Source organism: Chanodichthys erythropterus, chromosome 6, assembly GCF_024489055.1.
Source record: "Chanodichthys erythropterus isolate Z2021 chromosome 6, ASM2448905v1, whole genome shotgun sequence".
Classification (NCBI taxonomy): domain Eukaryota; kingdom Metazoa; phylum Chordata; class Actinopteri; order Cypriniformes; family Xenocyprididae; genus Chanodichthys; species Chanodichthys erythropterus.
The window spans coordinates 4,078,598-4,104,677 of record NC_090226.1 but is presented as its reverse complement, the minus strand read 5'-3'; the positions used below and the strand labels follow the sequence as shown (position 1 = coordinate 4,104,677).

Here is a 26,080-nt window from a genome sequence, read left to right as displayed (position 1 = left end):
CCAATATAGTGCTTTGTCTACATTTCTTGAGGTGGTTTTCATTACGATTATCCTTTCTTTTTGCACGGGAAGCAGGTTGGTGGTTGTATTGCTTCCTTTTTAAGCGAGATTCCATCTGGAGCCCACTGCTAAATGCATTTGGAGGGAATATTAGCCAGAGGCTCGAGAGAACACCTGTCTCTGAACAGCCTGTTCTAACTGCTCCACTCCATGACAGTTTTACAACAACTCAGAGGATGACATTAAAGTGTAGAAAAAAATGAGAAGTCAGCACCTGAAGGACATTACCCGCTCTATTATAGTGCTAAAATGCACCGGTGATCGTAGCACTTCCTGTGAATGTCATATGTGAGGTCTCATATCCTTCCCTCATGCTATTTATCGACCACTGGAAGATAAGTTTTATAAGCACAACTTGCTGTGCTGTCGAGGGTGAAAGGATGGCACATTCTGAATGCACAACACAAAGTGCCAAAGCAGTGTGCAAGCCCAATCTTCCTTTTTTTCTATACTACAATTTCATCAGCATTATTTGCTTTCTGACTGCAAATATATAACCAATGGATTCTTTGTACTCTTCTCTGTGTGACTCTCAGAAATCATGTCCTTTAGTAACACCTTCGTATTAAACTCTGTCTCTGTATTTTGACTTCAGAGACATCTCCATCCCCGGAGCCTCGCCAGCTCCCACGGACTGGAAAACCCCGCGACGTGAAAACAAATAGCGGTTCCACACACCCGGGGGCAGAGGTGATGGGCCGCAGACAGAGCAGAAATCTCCAGTGCTCTGAGTCAAATCTGATGCCCGGCGGCAGGCCACGAGGCAGAAATCACATTCTCACTTCCCACGAGAGAGAGTCAACAGGAGCAGCGGGGAACAGAAATGTGAATATTGGATATCCCTAGGCGACAGGCAAACTCAAATAACCTTCAGTACAGCTGTGGATCAGTGAATCCACCTCAGGAAATAAGATGGAAGGGAAAATTCAGAGTGTGGGATAATAAAAAGACAAAATAGCAAAATTCAGTGACGTGCAGACCGTAGCAGAGCGATAAGGACAGACGGGGTCTGATTACTTCATCTAAGCTTTTATAAGAGGATAACTCAATATCTTTCTCCTCTTGCACGGTGTCATGAATAATATGGGGAGCGTGTAATTTGCGGATCTGCATGTGAAAATGCGTGTTTGCGCATGCAGTCGGATCTTATTATTCAGCCATTGCGCCGCGCGGCCGTGTTCAGCAGCGTCGGGAACTGTGAGATTAGTATTTTCCTTAAATTCATGGCAGGAATAATTTGACTCCTTCGTTTTATATCTGAGTGACTTTTCACTATAATACAGTGATACTATTATCTTCGATGGGGAAGACTCGTTTCGCCGGCTTAACTGCAGCCGTCTGTGCTTTACGCCATAAATTATTGTTCTCTCACACAATTTTATGACCAGATTCATATTTTGCCAATGCAGCTGTGTGGAAATGCCTGCCGTCTACATCTATATACAGCACTCAAAGCACATACACACTTAACAAATTCAAGTATTGACCTCACTGTTCAGCTGATTGATAAAGCGAAGAAGCCTTGGAAGAGATCAGATCTATAGTCTTGCTTTCTACTAAAGTGAAACCCATGGAAGCGGATAAAACAAAGCATGGTTTCTTCTTTCTTAAGAGGTTGCGCGGAGCTGTATTAGAGAAGCTCACAGAGAGAAATCTGCGAGTAATAACTCAGAAAATCGAGTAATTAGCACGAGCAGCTGTAACACAATGACCCCTATTCATCAAAGCCATTTACTCTAGGTACAATTTGAAGCGAACCCTTTTCCTGCAGGGAGTACTTATCAGGTATTTCTTTTTCCAATGTTGTTTTTCTGCTACAAACCGAAGACAATGAGCTCTCTGTGTATAGTTAAACACCCTGTGGTTGGATGGAGGGGTTGGAGGGTAGCGAGATACTCGGAGGTCAGGTTCGGAGGATTTTGACATGGAAGGATAATTATCTGACGCAGGGAAAACGGGGGGATAAAGTGTGGCGTGGGCTAATTGCAATAGTTGTAATAATTGCACATAATTCAGGGGTCGTTGAGAATTATGCTGACTAAAGGACTCGTAAAGACACCGATTCCACAGCACTTTAAATCCACTGGCAGGAGACAAGCAGAGAGGCAGATGGTGCAGGGGTGTCCACAGATCAACCTCAAGCCCGGATCTTTGTAACATCAAGCATAAAACACTAACCCCTTTGAAAAGACCCAATAGAAGGACAGATAAAGACATCAAATGAGGTTTATTGTGGTCCATCCAATAAGTCAGCCTCTCAGCATGGTTGTGCACTGCCAGTTCATTGGCATTCAGAACTCGTTTCTCCAAAGAGAAAAACCTGCTTGTTTTTTTTGTCACGCAGTCACCTATCAGAGCAGCATGTTAACATGGCAGTGTGTTTATCCTGTTGAGTGATAGGGTGCCATCACATTGGAAGCTCAAGTTGTCGCGTCCCTTTTTGTCTTTGCCATCCCCTTCAGCCAGCAGTCAAAATCGAATCCTGGAAATCATGATTCCTCGAGAAAGAGATAAGGTGCTTATCTGTCTCATCACAATTTGCTCTTGTTAGAAACATCAGTGGTCTCAAGTTTTTTATTTAATTTATATTATGTTTGGCATGTGAGTCAATGACGTTCTTTTTTTTTCGGTCCAGATCCATTCATTTATTAAAAAATGCACTTAAAATTCATATTTAAAATGACTAGAATATGGCTCTTCTGTGCCAAACATATTTTTGATTTCTGGTTTAAAAGGCATCATGATATTTGTTTTTCAGGGTATAAGTCCAAATTGTCGATTTAACAACTGTCCTGATATTATAATGAAGAAATAAATCCTGATGAAATGAAAAGCCATAATTCTTTTAAAGAAAGTCTTATTATTAAGTGGTTTGGGATAATTTTTTGCCCATTTAAAATGAATAATAAAAATTTTGATTGTTCAATTAATTCAATGAATATGCATTCAATGAATTCCCCACCTCCACTCAATCACTCCAGCTCACTACCTGATCCACTAGGTCAACTTTAGTAAACGCTACAGAATGGCACGTGGAAATATTGAATTAATTTAGCTTTATATGTCTGAATCAGAAAGTGTATCAGAGTGTGTCTTATGTATCGCTCTCTACAACATCGGACACATAACGGTAATTTAAATTATTAGCCTTTGGCTTCAAACAGCTTATAATGTGTTGCTAGTGATACAAACCATGTTTCCATTTGCCATCTCAGAGTCAGACAGCTGCCTTCTAAAAATCTGCATCATTAGAAATGCTTTGAACATCATAGAAAGTTAGTGGAGAAAAGCCCGCACATTGACGGTACTGGTTACGTGTTTGTGATGGTGGGAAACAGGGGTTTTTGAGAAAATACTCAGTGGTGTTGACTGATGAATTTGCACATGTTTTGTCTTAAAGCATATTAAAAACACCACACTAAAAACTTGATTTTCACCACAGGGGGTCTTTAACATGTTTGAAGTCAAAACAGTATTTATGCAGAATGTTTTGTTTTTTTTTTTCTTAAAAAAACTCCACATTTTCTTTGCAACTTCCTCCATAATCCATTATCATTCTGCCCCCTTTTCCTGTTTTAATCCCTCACAGTTCTGTTGGTCCCTACAGGCCATTATTTTTATCATGAATGTAAATTAATTTGAATTTTTTGCTGATGACATCCTCTGTCAATATAGCTTTCAAAATTGAGAGAGCAGGAAGAGGGAATACGCCTAATATTAATAACACTCATCGATAAAATAATAATCACAGATATGTTTTTTCCCCTTCAACGCCCTGTGCATGCATCAGTCCGTCTGGACGTGGATAAGCAGTATTTTAATGAAGTCTCATCTGAAGAGGAAGTAATGAATGTGGCAGGGATTTGTTGGAGACCAGAATGAATGGATTTCCTTCCGCTTTTGCATGCTGATGCATACGCACTTCTCTCTTTTGATTGTAATGCAAACGGTGCGATGGCAACCGTTAATCAGTGCCGAGGTGTAGAGATTAGTATCTTTAAGTGGAATAGATGGAGGGGGATTTGACCTGGGCTAACTTTGATAAGTTAACTTTGGCACTTTGTCTCTTGGGTCTGCAGGCCATTGGAAGAAAGGGCCAAAGACTGGATTAGCCTTTAAGATATCACGTTCAGGACTTGTTTTGGCTACTGAGACTGATGCATGACTCATTTATTTTAACAAAAAAGCTTTTGTGGCTCAAAATGTTTCCAGTTTGCTTTGTGATTGTCAGTATGACAAATTAAATATTATATCCCCTATTTGTTTAATCCTCAAACATTTAAAGTAATAGGTTTCCTAAATGTTTCCTAAATTAATTTTTCATTAGGTATTGCTGTAATGTTCAGGGAATTATGGTGTATGATATTTTAAAATAGTGTAGTCAACCTTTACCAGGCAGAAATGAAGTGGAGGCTTATCTCTGTGGAAACCATCTATCAAACAGTAATGCATGTTTTTTTTTTTTCTGACAGGTTTTTGTACCCATAATGACCAGCCCTCCCCGTGCCCCTCTACCCGCAGGACACAATTACCACCTTTACGCAGAGGACAACCGCTGTCATGTAAATGGTCCAAACCCCTTGCATTAGACTGAAAAAGGTTCTCCTCTGCCCCTTGAATAGTATTTTTTTTCCTGTGAGCTGAGCCACATTTAAACAGACACAAACAGCTCCTGACTTCAAAGAAATGAACGTGAAATGACCTTTTCATGGTGTGCGCTCATAGATGCTGAGTGCACATAAACACACAGATTTAAATTGACCTCTTCCATACATATTCATGCCCAGAGCATTCACAGAACCTCACATACGTGGCCAGAGAGGGTCCGCTGTAATTGAGGTGTTTTGAGTCTATAACCTTGAGTGCATTTCAGCCTTGATAAACACAACAGGTCAAAAGTGCCTCTGTGTGTTTTATAACAGAGCTTGGCTGAGGCTTTGAAATAAAATGACTCGTTTATGGAATAGCTCATATGAAGGGGACAAAAAAGCATGCATTTATCCATATGTACACAAACTCTTAAACCTTGCTGTCTGCTGTCTAAATAGAAAGTTCCCTTCTAACGCTCCATCCTAACCTTCATTGAAGTGATTAATATAGGGAAGCAACTCCACACATGCTCAACATGACGTTAAAATGTTGGTAAATTAAAAATGTGAAATTCTATTAAACAATAAAATACCGCACAAACATAACTTCTAATATAACATTTATATTGGATGATTCACTGTAAAACCAAATAAGTTGGGCTAATTCATAACATTTTGAGGTAATCTGTTATGATGTTAAGTTGTTAAGTTAGCAGAACTATCAAGTTTTGAGTTTGTAGTACTTTTAATTGTGCCTAACTTGAAGTATTGAGTTTTTTTTTTATTTTGAGTTCTTGCAAATCAAATGAGTTATTTATTTCACTGCAAACCCTAATAAGCTGTTAGAACTCAAAAAAGTTGAATGAGAATGCAAGTTAAGAAACTCAAACTTTAAGTAAGATTTTGTAATTATTTTATTGTTCTTAACTTGAAATATATAAGTGTACTAATTTATACATTTAACTTAAACTGATCAGGTTATCTCAATGTAAATATTTTGCTAGCTATAACAAAGTAATTCAGAAAATGCCAACTTGCTAATTTGTTAACATGTTAACAATAGCATGGTATAGCACTTACTGGATGAGTACAGCAACTTAAAACATGTATCTCCTGTACCATTAATCTTGCACAAAAAAACAATATATAACACTTAAGGTTTACTCAAGGTAAACTGAAGTTAGTCTAAATGAAAAGAAATTAGTTTATACAGCTCAAAACAATAAAACAGTTCAGTTTACTTGAAATATGTCAGTGCTGTGAACTCAAAAGTAAATGAAAGTTCTAAATACACATTAAGTGTGTCCAACTCAAACAAAAAAAGTATTTTGAGCATTAGGGTTTACAGGGTATCCAATCATTTTCAATTCTGTCAATCTGTCAATTTTTATTTTACTAAACTGGTGCATTCCGGGATAACCATCTCCACAAAGGATACATGCAATGCTGCCTTCAAATTAACATTTGCATTTAGTCATTTAGCACTTTTATCACATTTGGTTAAAATGAGGAATCTTTGAAGGCAGCATAGACTTGATGCCTACTTTTTAGATACAGCGTTCTGTTAAATGACTTCTGAGCTTGGAGAAAACTGTTTTGTGTGTATTGTACTGGATGAAGTGGCTTATTTTTTGGCTGGTTTGTTAGAGCAATCAATACATATTCATACATAAAATATAAACATGCACTAAAACTGTGTTTGTGTATGTGGGAGTCTGTATTTGTGAAACAAATTGTAGTAAGACCGCCTCAGTAATTGCGTCTGAGAACACTCAAAGGCTGTCTCGTTGCTATGTGACAGCAGTCATTGAATGAAGGCTTTTTCTTGCCTTTGATTTGATGGACAAGTCTATTGTGGGGGGGTGGGTGTTGACGACTTTTATAGCAGAAGAAGATAAAAGACGATGACAATATGTTTACCCATATCATAGAGATTTCATACGTGGAACAGAATGCTACTGCTGTTGCAATCTGCTTCCTCAAACACCGTCCACTAATATTGGGTTTGTTACATGTTCTTTGTTCTTGTGAGGGAACATGGATGTTTCATCAAGAAACATTAGAAGTGGGTTTACATCCCAGAGACTGTGAAATATTCACCGTTCTTTGGATAGAACATCTATTACAGCAGAAAAGGTCTAGTGTGTGATGTTTCTCTGCATCTAACAAGAGCTATCATGGTTGGCAAGACATCATTAGTGAGGGTGTGTGCTTGCCTGATTGACTGTCGAAGGACAAGTTAACTCATGAGTATCATTTTCTCTTTACTTTCTCATGCCTAATTATCTCAGAGAAGTTTCTTTTTAAAAGCCTAAAACCAAGAGTCATAAGAGACAAAAACGCTTAGCTTTTTGTCTTTCTACCGCTGTCACTGCTGATTCTGAAATTTAGACATTATACTGCCTATTTTTACCTTCCACAGAAGCTATTTATCTTGCAGTTTCTAATTTGACACTAAACAATGTTAAACCCAAGGAAATTTTGAATGTGAAATTTTAAAGTGTGTGATGGTGGGCTTTTGGGGATGTTGCTTGACAAAAGGTGAATGTGATCATTTGGACCTGGGTGAATCTCACAGAACTTCTCAAGAAGATCTTTCATCGTGGTATAAATGCAGTTGGCTTTATTTGAATTAAAAATGATATATTAAGAATATTTATGTGTGCATTTATTATTAGGGCTGCCCCTGACTAAAGATTTTTCTAGTCAACTAATAGTGATTCATTTAAGCCAGTCGACTAATTGCATGTTTATATTAATTACTTATAAATATATACTGAGGAGAATACTAAACCATAATGAGCGTTTAAGTGTTTAAGCGCTCGCATAAAGCTTGCTGCAAAGCACCAGCAAAAGTTTTATTTATGAATGTGTCAGAAAAAAATATCAAGGAGTCATTTTGATTATTTATTAATAAACTAGTGTTTTCTGAGCCAGTGTCAGCTGCAAAGATGAAGTTGATGATGCTGCCTCGTCATCTCCGTAGTATAGTGAATGCACCTACCGAGAGAAATACACATTTCATATGGATTACATAAGCAGAGAGTATTTCTTTTCGTTTTGAATTAATTTGTTTAAAAGTAAACATTTCAAGCTTTCTATAGATAATTTTCTCATCTCTGTGAGGCAAGTAGCCTATATGCTGAGTTTTCCACACTCCTCACAAACACCTGGATAATTTTTGGTCGACTAAGCCTCTTCTAGTCAACTAACGATTAGTCAACTATGAGGGGGAAGCCCTAGAATTCATTTAATTTTATTTATTTATTTATTTGTTTATTTGAGGTTACGTGCATTCATGGGACATGTTTTTGTGAAATTCACCAGGGACATCTCAAAATGCTACAGAATAAGCCCCATGTTTAAATGAGCCTTGTAGATGTGCTGGGAATAGCACAAAACGTATTCACACATCACAGACCAGAGTGCTTGACTCCATATGCGCATTTTTTCACTCATCGTTTAAGTTTGCATATGTATGATGCCAAACAACCCTAGCAGTCAGCTGTGGGTGAACCGAATGCTTCACCCAAACGATTTGGCGCAACAGTCTGCCAAATCATGAGCGTCGCCTTACTGCGCCGAGCACACAGCTGTGAAGAGGGTTCCGACGAAACCCCCCACTACACCAAATCTACCCCTAATCTAAGTATTTGTTTAGTTTTCAGACAACGACGCAGGCCATCAGTGTATCTGTAGTTTTGAGCTAAGAGCTTTGCAGCAATGAGGCCATGTAGCTCTTCCATCCTCAGCTGTTGGAACACTGTGTCTGAACAGCCCTTGACACGTGTATATCCCCCCTTTCTCTCTCTCACTCTCCCCAGATATTTTTGGCTACCGCCTTGAGCTGTACCTTACTTCAAAGATGAGCAGAGGTGCTTTGTTTTTATTTATTTATTCCTTCTTTTCTCTATTTATTATTCATTTGTTCCTCCTTCAGCTGCTCACAGACAGGCAGGCTGAGCTGATGTCATGGAACTTGCCGGGACTGTTGTGAAACAGAGGAGGAGTTTTAGCTGGAGTCCCTCGCGATCTGGACTTGATGTCCTTCTGGCTTTGGAACGAAGAGATCATTATTTAAAGCTAGTCTGACCTTGTATTGTTGTTTTGAATGATTTACAGGAAAAATCTCTTATTTTCAACCTAATGCCTAATGCCGTCGATCATCATAAGCATTTTCTGAAGAAAATACCAGTACTACCATTTTTATTATTTGTGATATATCCACTAACTTTCTTATTTATCACATGATCTCACACAAACTTTTTCCATTTGATTATTTCAAATAGCACTACTCTTATTCAGACATGTCAAATCATTAATAGTCCCCTAAAGAAACAAATGTCTGTTGCCTTTTTAGAGGTTAAGATTGCAAAAGGTCAATTGCAGAAACCTCCATGTCAGAAAAGGTCAGTCACTCTATGTCTAAGTGCATAGCAAGAGATTTCATGTAATCGTCCTTTCAAAACATTTATGCGGTAGTACTGGGATTCTTGACATGAAATGCTGCAATGATGACGATAATGGTTGAAAACGATTAAAAGAAAGTTTAAGAGGGATATAGCCTGTAGTCAAGTTGAATGAACGCATAGAAAGCATGCTGTCAGGAACCTGTGACCTGCAGCTGAAAAAAAGAAAAAGAAAAGAAAATGAATTCGCACATGCTGGGCATTGTGGGAAACAGCACTTTCAGGGGCATTACACTGTAATGCCTCCACCAACCTTTAACTCCCCTCCTGTGCTCTTTCACTTACGGGGAGAGAGCAAGAGAGGAACAGCGTTCATCATCAGTGCCTTTTTTGCGACTGTGGGGCTAAAACAATATAAATAACGGGGGCCTTGAAGGATTGGTGCGGTGCACTCTGACAGTGAGATAGAGTATTGATTCTGAGCGCAGTGCTAAAATTGCCTGCCTTCAGGCCTCCAGGCACACATGTTGGCAGTTCTCAGAGAATGTGAGGCATCCTCTGAAACACGAGAATGCTGTCAGTGATAGCCATGTAGAAACAAAACACAAAACACGGGAGAGCTGCAATTCGGCTTTCTTTTTTTTTTTTTTTTCAGTGAGCCACTACGCAGTGAGTCCATTCATCAGTACCAGCTCCGTTCTTGTCTTTTCCTTGAAAAACATATTTGAGCTCCAACTTCGACGCAATCTGTGAGCGGTGACCTAGGCTCTTAAGCTAACCGGTTCTCATTTAGAAAATGGATGCCATGCTGTCAGGGCAATTTTTACATGATTAAAAAACCCCTAAGACAACCTTGCATTACCTTGGCGCTCCATTAATAATGTACAGGAGGTTGATGGGACTCTAACAGTGTGGAGAGCAGCAAATCATGCCACCTCAATCTCAAATTCATAACCTGCCTGTCCTCTCCCATCCAGCCTGAGTACTGTGTTCCTGTGACAAGGTGTGATGCTTTAAGCCTTGATCAAGCCCCAGACTGCGGCTGTTTGGAAAGGATTTTAAGTTTCTTCTGGGGTCAGAGGGCCTTGCTGATACATGCTTTTTTTTAAAATGTAGTCTGTGTCTTTGAGTCTGGACAATAAAGTGACTATCTGCAATCTTCATGGTCGAGAAGGACACAAGTCCCTGTGATAATCGGTAAACTGGTTTTATTTAGAGTAAAGTGGTTTGTGCAAATTCTTTGTCTTGAAATTTTCTACTTAAAGTAAATTGTTTGTTGTTGAAAAAAAAATATTGTTGTTAAAGTATTAGTTCACCCAAAAATGAAAAATCTCATCAATTACTTACCCTCATGTTGTTCCAAACCCGTAAGACTTTTGTTCATCTTCGGAACACAAATGAAGATCTTTTTGATGAAATCTGAAAGCTTTCTGTCCCTCCATAGACAACTATGCAACTACCCCTTTGACGTTTCAAAAAGTTCATAAAGAGATCGTAAAAATAATCCATATGAATTGAAAGGTTTAGTCCAAGTTTTCTGATATATAAACATTCATCAACTCACACATCAGTTGTGGTAATCAGAAGCTCAAGCATGTTTGCTTGACATGCAAGAACCAATGGGGTTCATTCTCGTGTTTCACAGCACGTTTGAGCTTCCTGTTCTCACGCGCCAAGCAGGTTCGGTTGAGCTTCTGTTTATGTCCGCTGATCAATGTTTATATGTGAATAAAATACTAAATTAAATCTGTTCATCATATAAAACAATCATGTCTCTTCAGAAAATTTGTTCAATTCATATTGATTTGTTTTACAATCTCTTTTTGAAGCATCAAAGTGTCAATGGAGGGAAAGAAAGCTCTCACTTCATTTGTGTTCAGAAGATGAATGAAAGTCTTTCAGGTTTGGAATGACATGAGAGTGAGAAATTAATGACAGAATTTTCATTTTTGGGTGAACTAACCCTTTAATAATAATAAAAATGTAGTTTCTTGTTGAGTGTAAAGCTGTTTTTGGTTGCAGTTCTTAACACACCCATTAATTTGTTGGTTTTTTTGTTATTATTAATTAAAACATTCATATTAAAAACATTCTTGAGATTATTAGTACATTTTTTTCAGATGCAAGGTAATATATACAGGTGTATTGTGTTTAGCTCTTTATGATGTGCAACTGATGAGAAAATGGGGTTAACACCGTCTATTTCCACAAGAAGCATTTTGAGTCTATTCTTGACAATATCTGCATGCTGGTCTTTAGCAATAAGCTCCATCATGTTTGTGTAAAAAGGGGAGAGAACGAGGGGGGGGGAAACATCAAATGGCTTTTAGGCAAGGCGTTTGTCTTCTCAAGAACACAAGGAGTAAGAGCATGACCTGAAGTACCAGTCCTAAGTGACAGACAGGTCGCTTCAGTCCCCCCCACCCCAAGCGACAAAAGCCACATCACTTCATATCTCCACTCACTTGGCTTTAGGATTTAGAGCTCTTTTATATCCTTCTAAAAGTGACAGTACTTTCTCCATACGATCAGGAATAGATTCAGAGTTTCACAATCCGTCTTTTATAGCGCTACTATTGTGCGGTGAATTGCCTTCTATATGGCACTCTGAGTACTGCAGTTACTGTCTGAGAGGACAGCTAAGCTATATTATTGTGTACTTGGTACAGGTCAAGTTAAAATACAATAACTTTCTAACATCTATGGTCTTTGTGGGACCAAAACAGATGTCCATTTTGCCAGAATATAGTTGGATTTTAAGTCTGAAATGCCCCTTCTGAAATGTTCAGGTAACATACATTTAGGGTGCATTCACACTTGTCATGTTTGGTTCGATTAAATCGAACCCTGGTGCGATTGCTTGGTTTATGCGGTTCGTTTGAACATATGTGAACGCTGCCATCCGAACCCTGGTGCGCACCAAACAAGCGGACCGAGACCGTTGAAAAGATGGGTCTCGGTCCGCTTCCAAACGAACTCTGGTGTGGTTCGAATGATATGTGAACGCAACACGGACCAAAAACATGTAACCGGACCAAAGACAGGAAGACGAGACCCTAAAATGGACAGAATCCTAAAATGGACGCATGTCGGTTTTTCTCGTCATAGACACAAGTTTGCCCATAACAGGCATCAGACGCGCGTCTCCACATAGCAGATCGTTTGTGTGTGTGACTGATGGATTCCCGCCGCTGTTTTGACTACTTTGCAGCTCTTCACAAGTTTCCAGCTGGCCAAAATACCATCACATGCAGGCTACGGACCAATACACACACACAACGAGCACATTTACCTCAGAAAACAGCATTGTTTTGGATGTTCGGTAAGTTTTGTCTCAAAATAGGCAATACGTCATAAAATCCGACCAATCACGTTGTGAATGTATCCCTATGCCTGAAGGTTCGGTATCTTTTGGTTCGGTCAATCTGAACGCTAATCGGACCAGGAATAAATGTTTTTTTTTTCTGCTTTGGTCCGGACCAAATGAACCAAACGAACCGAACTACAAGTGTGAACGCACCCTTACATGCTAGACCATGATAGAGCTTCTTTGTTGCTGGTAAACTAAGTAGTCGTTTATTATGTCTATTATGTCATTCACAGTGCTTTATAGGCGGGAATGGGCGCTACAGAGTTATTTTGGCGTAATTTGCTTGTTTTGATTCTCAGATTGGTGGAGATTACTTATCAAAGTCATGGGTAATGCAGTTTTTCACCAGTAATTCTGCTGTTATTTAATACAAATTGAAATAATGCATGTCTGATGGCTTCAACAAAAGCATATACAATTGATTAGCAATCTCTGAGCTGTCTTAATGGTTTACTGTTCAATATCAGTTCCCTTATGGAGGGAATAGGAACAGGGAATAGGATTTTTACTTCTGGATTCCATCTATTTTGGTTGTGGTCGATTTCAGCACGATTTTAAAGGTCACTCACCTCTTCATGGCCACAATGAACGTACTGACCACTTTTGAAAGCCAGACCCTTTGAGATTCATCTCTGTGGCAGACACATGTCTAGTCAAGATGGGTCATCTCTCACCATCTTGACCTACAGCTCTTGCTGTCACTCCCCAAGGCGATTTGCATTCTCTGAGTCAGGTCACGTATTGGGAAGATATCCCAAAATGCCTTGGGGTTTTTGGCCCCTTTTTAAGTATGACCCTTCGATTCCTTTTGCTAAAACACCTTTAGCACTCTCTGTTAAAGTCAAGCACTGCTGGGTAAAAGAGAGGCACACACTGTCAAACCATGAAGATAAACCCAGCAAACATTCTTAATTATCCAGCGCTTCCCCACAACGGCTGTGCTCAAAGTGCACATCCGGGGGAGTTTAGGCAGGGAATGAATAAATCTAGCTTCGGTGTCGTACAGAAGTAACAAGTATTGATGAGCTATTCAGAGTGTATTTCCCAAAGGACGGGTAATTGCGCCCCGTGTGCTCTTGTACTTGAGAAACTGCATGGGCTAAAATGAGCTTCTCACGTGACGTCACGTGAGAGGCCCGTGCTGATGAATGTTCATGTCTTCTCTGATCCGGAGTCCGTGTTTGTAAAAGTCACCCTAATACAATCTTGGAGATTGGTCGGAGGGTAAGTGGGAGAGTAATTTGAACATATACATCGTTGAAGTGCAGCTTGCTGGAGGGAGGATGCTCCCATCAGCCTAGCATAAGCACTTGTATTCTCATTTTCATGCTTTCTAACCACCTTTATGGCACAGATCGTTTCTTAAATTACTATATGCATGCATTTGATTCTAATGAACGCTGTTGGGATAATGAAACGAATAGTAGTAGGCAGGGCGGCACGGATGATTCAGCAGTTCTTACAGTATGTGAGGGAAGTACGGAACACATCTCCTTATTGCTTTAATTTTGTGTACTCTGCTGATTTTTTATTTTCCCAGTTGCTGCGAGGTGAAAAAATATCTCAAGGACACCTGCTAATCTTGCTTTTGCTTATGTTTTAGTCGCCGGATCCGAATAATTCGCTCATCATGATTATTTCTGTGCTTATTTACAACGAAGCGGGCTATTACTGTGCAGAACCTTTTCTGTTCACAATCATTAGGTGCGGGAAAATGAGATTCCTGAATCATTAGATGAGGGGGGATTTTTGTTCAAGGGGCAAGAACAATAGACTGCTTTTGTTAGCACTTCTGTCTGGGTGTAAGAAAGCATCACAATTACGCACACAGAAACCGTTGTAATTATGGCGAGAGCATTCGTCTTTTTTTCTTCCCATTAAAGCTTCTCCGCGTATCACCGAGGAACACTTATAGTCCACTGAACGGGAGACATTACTGGAGCTGTTTTTCATCCGGCTCGCCCTGTAAACACTATCTCATTTTGCTGATGGCTTTTCACTGGTGACAAAACAGAAGAGAGGGCGAAAAATGCCAGCTAGCAGTCTTGGGTTGTTTTATTGTTCTTTTGCAGTTGCCGTGCACTTCAGGACTGGAAAACGTAGGAGCTGCGCTCTGGGTAATCGTATTTTAGCTGCCGCGAGTGTTCATTAGCATGCGGATCCACGCCGGGCCTGAAATCAAAGGCCTGACCGTGTCCGGGAGGTGGGCTGGCTGCGCCCCGAACACACGGTCGGTTTGTTATTTCCGTTGTGGTTGCAAATGAATGGCTTGATGCTAATCTACATGGGAAGATAAGAACACAGCTACAATTAAAAACACATTAAAAACGGAAAATAATCGCAAGCCCAAAACATTCCAGGCGAGTTCAATAATTACATCAAGCAGCGTATTCCCTGTTGGAGGAGCAATTTCTGATTAGACTTGAACGTAGTTTATGTTAATTTCATTATGTTTGAACAATGTGGAGGAAAAAAAGGCATATCCATGCGATAAGTAACTTTTAATGTTCTCAGTGGGTTTAAAATGAAAAACAAAGAGTCTTTTCTTACAGTAAATCTCAAAGGTAATTTATAATGGTTTAGTGGAGCATATGTAGCATGGGAAGGACAAAAGGCGGAAACGTGCATAAATTGACCAGAGCGCTTGTGTTCATGAAGCAGCCAATTTAAATGTAGTGTTGAGCTAATGAGGCTGCTTTCCCTTTTGAGCACCAAGTACTTTCCTCCCTAACTGACCTATTGTTGACAATGTTTGTTTGTTATCTTGCTGTGCTAATGACATCTAATCTCAGTTGTAGGCCTGCTCCTTCTGGACCGCCTGTTTTCATAAAGCTGTCTTTGGCCAGTATGACGGCTGCATTCATTTATTTTCCCTGTACTTTTGTTTCCTTCAGAGACGACAGAACATCTGCCATTGTGGTTTCCCCGTTTTTTTGAACTCGCCATCTGAACCTTGACCTCCATCATAACCTTGGTAACCATTTCATCTTTTTATTTCTCCCATCTTTGATTCTTTGTTATTATAAATTTCCCTGCTATGTTTGTTTTAGTTAGTCATGTCTATCAGTGTTGTTTTATTTATTTATGTTAATATGTACCCTTCCTCCCTCCAAACCACATTTAAAGTTATAGAAGGAATAACCTTTTATTTAATTATTTATTCATTCATTCATTCTATATATTTCAGACCTAATTTCTATGATGGAATTTGTGCATTATTTTGAGCATTAGGTTTTAATTGATACTAGCTAACGACCAATCAGCCTTTATTTTTCTCTCTATATATATATATATATATATATATATATATATATATATATATATATATATATATATATATATATATATATATATATATATATATATATATATATGTATTTTATATATATATTATATATATATTTATGTATTTTTCAACTTTTTTCAAGATAAATTTAGATGTCTTTCCAAAAAAGGACACCAAATAACCAAATATTTTTTTCATATAATTCATACATTTATATATACCAAAGCATAAAAAAAAAAAATCACAGCAAAAAAAAAAAAAAAAAAAAAAAAATTTCACAGTGTATGTGCAACATACATGGGACAAATCCAAACATTATCCTGAATGTGTGTGAAAAAAATGTGAATGTACTGAAATGCGTCTGTGCATAAATACAATGTGCGATCAGGTGGGATGTTTCGACGTTCCATTCAGACAGGAACAGAGCGATGCGGAAGGGCTCGCGCTCTTTGGTTACAATGACAGAGAGTTTGTGTTTTAAAGCGAAACAGACACTGACTGGAATGAATCATTCTCTCTGCCATGGACTTTAAGATCATCTAACTGTGTGACGTAAATTACGTTATGACGCAATTTCACATGCTTCCATACTTTTTTGTGTGTTAAATATGTGTTAAATTATTTTAACGCGTTAAGGATTTTGAAAATAAATAAATAAATGTGTTTGTGTGTATATATATATATATATATATATATATATATATATATATATATATATATATATATATATATATATATATATATATATATATATATATTAGGGCTGGGCGATATATCGAATGCTTTTGTCACGCGCATTTCATCAGTAAAGCCGGTTCCCTGATTGCCGCTAAATCGCCATCACCTGCTTTCAAATGAAGTGGCATTTAATAGACAGAGCCGTAGTTCACTGATAAGCCACGCAATATCGCGTTCAATATCGATATGAATCGCTGTCGATATTGAACGCGATATTGCGTGGCTTATCAGTGAACTACGGCTCTGTCTATTAAATGCCTCTTCATTTGAAAACAGGTGATGGCGATTTAGCGGCAATCAGGGAACCGCCTTTACTGACGAAATGCACATGACAAAAGCATTCGATATATCGCCCAGCCCTAATATATATATATATATATATATATATATATATATATATATATATATATATATATGTATTGCAAAATAAAGGCTGATTAATTGGTTGTTAGCTAATTTCAATTAAAAAACCTAATGCCCAAAATAACGCACACATATAAATACATTTTATTTTCATCAGTTTAAATTCCAAAATCTATGCCATTTTATTCAATTTAATTTGATTATATATTTGACATATATAGACCACTTATTGATATCCATGTAAATTAATACGGCGCAATGAACTATAGTAAAAGCTGACGAGAGTGGTTGAACTAACCTGCTGTAGAGATTATAGTTCATTAATTCCTGACTGTCTCCCAATCCTTAAACGTCCAGATAACAAAGCAGCATCCCATTCGCACTGAAGCAGATGGGTAAACACACACACGGGTGTGACAGCTGACCTTAATAAGCCCTCGTTGGGTCTGACCTCCGCATCCAGGCCTGTCCTGTGAACACAATCGAGACTGCGATCCAGACAGCTGTTTTTTATCTGCTCTGAGATCTGCCGTCACGTACATGAGGCCAGCGTGACAGGTGCATTATGATGTGAAGAGGATTCAAGGGCGCTCATCAGTACGACAGCTAGCTTGTCCTCTTTTGTGAGGGTTCAGGAAGCCAAGGAAGGATCGGTACAGTTGTTTTGGCGATGCAACACCAATTTGTCATGATGTTAAGCTCTGCATTAATTTTGAATTCATAAGGAAAATTAAGTGTCAGGTACAGTAAAGGGTAGACCACAGTGCTTTACTGATGTTATTAAGCCAAGTGCATCTGTATTAAAAACCCACTGATGCCATTTACCATCATGTTTAATTAAGAACAGTTAATTACAAAACCTAAATCAGTGGGGTCCTAAATTATGCTTTCCGACATTGCTAATTATTGCTAATTATGTTTTGTACATAGTTTATCAGATTTTCTTGGTCTAAATGGACATGGTTTAATATTCAGTCAGGAATCAGATGAATTTCGGTAGTTTTTTTTTTATTATTTTATGCTCATGGTTGAATCGTTTATAAACTTTTCATGGGCCATATTTCATACCAAATTCAAATAAAAATAAAAATAATAATAATAATAATAATATATATATATATATATATATATATATATATATATATATATATATATATATATATATATATATATATATATATATATATAGATAGTGGAAAAAAAATAATAGTCTATTTTACTAGAATTTGAAGGCTTTGTGGTTATTTTTATGGCAATTAAACAAATCAAGTATTTATAAATAATGATATTATTTGTTGTACTGAATTTATTTACACTTGCGCAATTATATCAGTACTGCATTTAACATAAATATAATATATTTAATTTAATATAATATAATATTTTAAGATAATTATCACTGTAAAATTTGTAAATCTATTTTATTACAGTAATGTGAATCACTTTTTAGAATATTGAGAATTACAAGTATACCCAAAATTAACACATCCAGATATTTTTCAGGATAATTCAGGATTCAGGATAATTTATTTTCATTTTCATTTTGAAAATAATGCAAAATGCATTAATGGTCCTAAAAGAAACTAATTTCTTAGTGCAAAATATTTTTTTTTTTTCTTTTTTTTTTTTTCTTTTATTGGGTTTTTTGTGAAAAGTTTTCATGACATTCATGCTCAAATATTAGAAGAAATCACTTTTTTCTAGTTGTTTAAATAGGTCCATTACTGATTAATTTTATGTGGTAAATGTTGGTAGTTCAGCATTTGGAGAAAGGGCTGCAGAATAACGCTGCATGCAGAAAGCCGCTCCATAATACGAGGAGTTGATGTCGAAATGCCTCAGCAGTTTTCAATTTCCGACAACACCTAGAAACAGCCAAGACCCCGAGCCAGCTATTATTTCCCACACAATCATCAGCCCCATACAAACCCTCTCCTGTGACAATTTTCAAAGCCTCTCCAATATCACTGTGCCGTGCACCTACTTACAATTGCCATCAATTAGCTTTGTGTATTAATGTTCCGCTTTGCGGCATTGCTACGATGCAGCATAAAGATGCTGTCACTCGAAGGTGCATCGCTCATTTGCGAGATAAGGTAAAACAAATTGCCCCATTGTTTTATGCCGCAGCACTGGTGCAGATAGTTTTCAAATAGAGGCTGTCACAAAACGAACACCAAGCGTTTTGAACAATAGATCAGAGAGATTTGTCTAAGCTGCACACCGGGGTCGGTTCCTTCATAATCCACCTCGACCTCTAACGCTTTCCTCACGGACACTTAGCCATACAGCAAGGTTATATGAATACAGCCTCAAAAGACTAAGTCGTTAGGTCAGACTGACCCATGTGACTGATGTCCTCTTTTCAACGTATACGTCCCATCGGACTGGGCCCTCCAGTGTACGGCACTACAGATAGAGGTCAGATAGTTTTGATTACAATGTCCTGCTCTGTTCACTATACTATCTGCCTTTTACCTGAGAGGAAGCTCTTTCCGCATCATTCATCTTTGCTCTTTGAGTAGCTCTGGTAAATAGTACACATTGTGTTTGTTCTCTCTCCGGGGGAAGATGGATTTAATAAATCTTTGTGATATACTACTTGTCTTATCATCGGCAAGTACCTCACTCAACCTTTTAGCAGGAAAGGAAAAACATATAAGTAAGCCAGAGTCAATAACAGCATGTCACAAGTGTTTCTCTCAGCGGCGGTAGCAGAGGTTTGTTTGCTCTGACCCTGTTTGGAGACATATGAATCTATAGCTCTCATACTCAAATACAGGATTAGCTGTACCAATGTGGTGCCCATGTCATGAACAACTGAAGTTTGCCTGTTGAAGACCTCAAAGCGATCCCATTGGCTGAAATAACTTTGAATAGTTATTCAAATTGTGGACCTCGGCTTAGTTCCATCCGGACCGCGGGACATTATTGCGCCATTTTAACATTTCTACAGATTAAAGTGAGCAGCATGTCAAAACAAAGGAGCGGTTCACACCATAAGCCCTTGGGGTCGTTTACTGTAATGATCTTTCTGCGCTACATCCTCTAATATTTTCATCTAGAGCCAAACACACTTTATTCAAGCTATTTGCTTTCTCCCAATAAAGCCATAAAGTGACATGATTATTTTAACAACAGCAGAAACACAGTGAGCAGAAAAATACTTTTTAGTATTTCAAAGTTTTTAGTCAAGATACTTTTGCTAAAACGCTGCAATAAATGAAAATGCAGCAAAATGCAATTCCTCCTTTTATCAGTCATACATATGCCTCTGACCATTTAACCAAACAGGTTTGTTACAACTAAGTTCATGCACCTTTTAGATGTTTTTTTTTTTCTTCCCATATTTAGCTTTATTAATTGGCATATTAAGAGTATTTCATAATAAACAATTTTATAATTTGGAAAATTATTTAGAGATGACAAGGGAAGACAAAAAAAATGAAATTACTTGTTAGCCTAATTTTATTTTGTGCTCATGATGAGAGTTCTGCTTATTAGATTATGTACGTTGTTTTTATAATTTTTTTTTTTTACTCTGAGCAAAATATAAAAATGGCCCATAGTTTTTTTAAGAGGTAACCCCAGTATGTTTTCATGTGCCATACATGTAAAAGCAAATAAAGTAAATAAATAAATACATAAAATAGCCTGATAAAACATTTGATCTGACCTTTTATATCCATATCCAGTTGTGAAAAATGTTTACTTCTTTTGGTAAATATTGGTAAAAATTCTTAGACATCACTGCTTTGGCTCTTGGGGCCCAAGATTCTCAACTTTGATGTCTATTTTGAGTGTTTAAGATTTTTTCTCTTTTACAAAGTACTACGGCTGCCCCGATGGAAATGTATAACTGATCCAAAAAAGTATTTTCCGGACCCCCGCTGGAAAGGAAATATGGAGACTGGACCCTTTTAGAAGTTTAATTGAATACCTATGCTCTATACAATGCCTGATTAAAAATTTCAATGAAATGATCTATGCCAGGGGTTCAGGTGAGATTGATCAGGGCTGAAGCTGAACTTTGCAGGATGGTAGATCTCTAGGAACAGGATCTATGTTGGCTGAAGTATTTTAATGCGACTTTTAAACGAATTGTTCATGACGCCAGAAACTGAAATGACAATCTTTTAATCTCATGCAGGAAAGCACATTTCAGTTTGGTTTTGTACAGCGAGTTTTTAAAATTCAGTGCATTTAAGCGCATAAGCATATAATTATTTATTGAGTTTCATGTTATGATGTATGCATATGCCCAGTCATAACCAGCTCTGTTGGGCAGAAAAGCTGGAGGAAATCAAATATTAGCGCAAGGTCCCTCGTGATGTGATAAGATCGCTTCTAATGATGAAGCGCCTTCGACTACATCCCCCACCAAACAAAACCGTGTGTTAGGACTGCCTCACTCGCTACAGCTCAGCAACTTTGCCAAATATAAAATATTTATTTTGAGCTCAGAAAAAAAACGAGTGACTCTTGTGAGAACCATCAGAAATACTGTGCACATGAAAGATACTCTTTGCTTTCAAAGCTCATGTAATCTTTACAAACCCCGGTCATGTTCAATCATGGAAATAATAACTAAATCTGTCTAAAAAGAGAATCCTAGCTCATTAAACACGCCTTTTGTGACAAAAGATGTCAGAAATCGAGATTTGATGTAGTCCTAAAGCTCCTAAATGACTCTTATGACAGTAAACCAGGCTGTCTGTATCCAACATGCGTACGTTTCGCCTCAGGCGGCGTGCTGAGATGCCAGACAGCTGTAAGGAATATGTATTTGCATGGGTATCCATCTCCATGCTTCACGCTGATGCCTCTTGTGAAGATACAGAGTTTCATCAGTTTGCTTTGTCAGACTCCATTGTAATTCCAAACCAGGTACGGGGAGGAAGGGAGCTTTAAACATTAAATCAATGAAGGCTACGGACACCAATCTATGGTAAAAAGAGGGTGGGGGGAAAAAATCAAAATTTGAGGCAGTTGCACAGGGACCATCTCATTTAGCCGGAGCTCAGAGGCATGCCAAGATTAATATACCTTGCCTATTTGGTTGCATATTGCATATCCCTCCTCGACTCAAGTCTGTCTGGGCCAGCGGGCCCCACAGTAGCACAGATCATTTTTAAAGCGCTTCATTATTTCACCAACCAATCTCTCTCTCTCTCTCACCCAGGTCTCTCCATTGATTTAATTAGTGTGCAGAGAGAAACTGTGCGTTTGAGATGTTACATGATCTCTATTATGTATGCTGGAGCATCATTTAGTAATCTGCACCATGTCGGCTTTCTTTATTGGCCGGCGGTGAGGTGGACTCCCGAGGAGCCTGTTGTCTGACGGCCACCGTGACCATGATAAAGTATTGGTGGGCTTTAGAGTCCTTGCTTTTCATTTTTATTTTATTCATTAATTTGCATGTGCACACGTAATATGGACTGTGTTTCATCAGGGCCGGCTGGAGAATCGGATAAATTCCGAGATTCAGCGGACGGACCCTTGAGGAACACCATTGCGCAGAGACAGTGATTAATGCACACGACTTACCTACACTTTATTAATACTTAAGGCAACACTTCATCATGTTTCAGCAAAAATTAGTGTTTTTTTTCTCCCTGCAGATAGATTCGTAAGAACAGCTGTGAGCCCAAACACATGTGGGTCCATGATTTGGTCAAGAGAGGAGGAATGCTGAGCGAGTTTTCCAGGCTGTACGTGTGTAGCATCTGCTTGTATGGCGGGCTGGCAGAGTTTCTGAAACAAAATGAAATGAGCTAATCAGTTTGTGCCATGCTTAATTTAATCTCCCGGTGCTGCGCTATCGATTTGATTTTTGACTCCTGATTTGCAAAAAGCAGAAGAATAATGTCATATAGTAATGAGGTCGTGTTATTAAACTGGTGCAGCTACTGAAAGGCTCTTACAAGTGTTTTTTGTTTTTTAATTATTTATATTTTATAAATGAGTTGATGTATTACACAACTTTAAACTAGTTGAGGCTGATGTAAACCAAAAGAGCAGACAGAAACCCTGCAATGTTTTAATACTAGGGGTGTGACGAGACAGTCAGCTGGTGAGACGAGACATGAGATTGAGTTCACGAGACGAGATTTTTACACAGTATTTTTAAGAAAACCTCAATGATGAAATGCATGAAAAGAAAAATAGTCTGCTGGTGCATTTGAAATGTTTTAACAAATCATCTTGTAATGAATGTCATTTCGGTTCTACTTTCTGAGTATGAATTCTTATATGCAGTAAAAGCAACAATACTCAAGCACTGTAAAAGGTTTTTGCTACAAACTCAACTGACTGGCTTCTCTTCAATATAATTTTATATGAGTCTCTTCAGACCTTAGAAGTTAGAACTGTACATGATTTATAAGCCTTTTGACCTCCTAACTGAACCCATTTCCACAGATTGATCATATAAATAAAAACAGTATAAATACAAATGAATAACAGATTTCTCTTAGTCTCATTAAGTGCAAACAATAAGTGCAATCATAATCAAAGTACTCTCTCAATATTCAAAGTGCAAATAGACCAAATTTTTCTTCAAGCATGATACAGAGCTAAGAGACGGTTACAACTACACAGCCCAGCCTTATATAGCTTTCATTTTGGGAGATATTTGCATGCATCAGGGAGCCGCATTTTACTTTTGCTTTCGCTTTCTCTGTGAATAGGGAGTGGCGGTGATGATTGCGCATTCTACAAGATATGACATTTGTCAGATGCTTAGGCTCTGTTGTGCAATGAATCCTCTGCCGTGGTCATCTCGTCACTTACTCTTGTCACGTGATCAGTGAACTCTGATTCCTGCTGCACTACGTACGACTCTGCAGCTCGTGTTTGATGAGCTGGACAGGATTGAAGTGACCCTTATCCAACTGAATTAAATGTTTTTTTTTTTATTTCTATAAAAAGCAAAATACCAGTGGAGGCATAATGTAAACATAGTGGTGGCATATCTTATCATAATTTCACCCTCACACTCCATCATGGCAATAACGTAAGACAGCTTTTCACCTCGATGAGAAATCTCGTCATACCCCTATTTAATACAGGTAATGAAATAATTGTTCTTTTACTGGGACTTGTTGAAGAGAGGTGTGCTATTATCTAAGCGATGAGACTTTGGTAAGCTTTAGACTTATGTCGAAGGATTGCATTGCATTGCATGTCTTTGTGGTTCAAATAATATACCGATTAAAATCCAGCATGAAATGCAGCATGTTGCTTTGTGCATTAACTTCAGAGCTAGGGAAATCTGATTAGGTTTGAAAGTGACATATTTTGGTGCATAATGTGTGTTCAGCCGGTCCGTTTTGGCAGTACAGATGAACTGAGAAACAGACAGAGATGAAGTGGTATGGAGAAGCAGCAGTAGATACCACTGGGTTGTGAGTTAGAAGCCAGACCAATATAAAACCTCATTACTGTCGCGTCATGGAAAATGTGTGCACTTTACACTCCATCTAACAGCGCTTTTGCTGGATAAGCACTGTTCTTGTTTGGCCCTTTGTAAAGGCCTGTTTCATTAAGGGCAGTTTTCAGCACCATCCTTTTAGGACAGGTGACACCTGCTGCCATCACCTCTAAACTTTTTCTTTGTCTTGGAAGCCCATTCAAGTACTGTGTGTCTGTCAAAGATGGTTTATTAGATTTCAGTCGGTCTCTTCTGAACTGTTCAGAGAGTCATTAGCTGTGTTTGAAAACCTGGCGAGCTGCCTCACTTCCTTCTCCCTACATAGGAAGCATTCAAAACCAATGGAACATAGATCTGGAATGCTCTAAAATAGGAATCAATTATGTAGAGAAATAATTTCAATAGAGGTCACACTAGAGGTCTGTTTACACCTGGTATTAGGATGTGTTTTGGTCGATCGCATCATAAGCGCACAATGCTAAATACGGTTGTTAACAGGGTCTAAAATGTTTTAAGCTTGTCCATTTTTTACCACTTCCAGAAGTAGTCGAAAACACATACAACTGGATTGCTTTAGTAGTGTAAGTATTCATGTGTTGTGTCTTTCTATGCAATGTTTTCTTGTGTTTTAAAGGTACTGTGATGCAGAAGGAGGCACTTTTCATAGTCACCGTCAATGTCTTTGTAACGCAGGTCATATATACGGGAAGAAGGAGGCTGGAACTGACGAACGTTCACAAACACTTTAATATATAAAATAAACCAACAACAAAACGGAAGTAAAATGCCGGCAGTCCCTCACGGCACACAAACATAACAAAACATAACATAAAATCCTGGCCTGGTCCTCTCTCATCCTTCAGTGTCGTTGCTCCTCCTTTTATGCTTCCGGAGCTCCTCCGTGAGAGATACGAGACCGGTGCCAAGTGCAGGTGATGCTCTTTAGCAATCACGCCACCGGCCTCGCACCGTTCCCTCATGGCTCTCGCCCTGCCCTGCTTGTCACATACCCCCATTGCCCCTCGCAGGCCGGGGAGTACTTACGAAACTGCGTTCTACTTCCCCTGGGAGCCAGTCTCAGCGGCCGCAGCGCCTGGGGGTAAGGACAGATGAAACGAGAGAAAAGGTGACGGAAGCACAAGGAGCGACAGAGTCAAGAGAGGGAAAAAAAATATCTTGGTCCGGTTCCCGGACACACTGCCATTCGGTCCTCAGCCAGCCGAGAGGCTCTTCCTCGCGGTGCCATGCGATGGTACTGGACGCTCAGTTGACGGCTCGATCCTCCTTCACCCTCTGTCGGCCGACTATGGCTCCTCCCGCTGAGGGCAGCCGGTAGCGAGTCCCCTGTTCCCTGCTCCTCCCCTTTATGGCGGATGGCAGCAGGCTCAGTCCCACGTCGAATGGCGGCGACCCCTCCACTACCTTTTGGACGGCAGCCACCCCACCTTGACCCAGGAGCACGGCAGCGAGCTTTCTGTTCCACCTGCTATATGCTTGCTCCTGCAATTGCCCTGCCCTGCTTGTCACAGTCTTTCTCTTTGGAAATTGAAACTCTCATTCAAGGCAAAGTCTGAAGGCCAAAAAATGCATAGAGTCTGAGCCTTAATGGTGTCGTGAAGGCATGGTCAGTATAGTGCAGAAATGATCATTTAACGTCTTCAAAGAAAGACTCCAAGGAAAATAACTCCTTTACTCACCCAAACTTGTCAGCAAGGCTATTTTACGTGAATGTGAGTGCATTAGCAGGTTTCTGAATCGCATGTGCTTGATTTAGGATATGAGGTCATGACTGCAGCTGGTGATGAGGCCTAGCACATCTAGTGCAAGTAG

The 26,080-nt window shown here is 38.8% G+C and overlaps 1 protein-coding gene across 2 annotated transcripts in view; it reads left to right on the top strand.

Moving 5' to 3' along the window:
* The window catches only part of LOC137021403 (uncharacterized), a 59,914-nt gene extending 37,836 nt beyond the window's left edge, over window positions 1–22,078 (top strand). The window contains exons 4-5 of one of the 2 annotated variants that reach the window (XM_067387783.1): window positions 15,323–15,402; window positions 21,998–22,078. In XM_067387783.1, coding sequence (XP_067243884.1) covers window positions 15,323–15,385 — 63 coding nt within the window. In that variant the 3' untranslated portion in view covers window positions 15,386–15,402; window positions 21,998–22,078. Of the gene's footprint in view, window positions 1–15,322; window positions 15,460–21,997 lie in introns of those variants that run through there. The other variant, XM_067387782.1, reaches the window with a different exon arrangement.
* The last annotated feature ends 4,002 nt before the right edge of the window (window positions 22,079–26,080 follow it).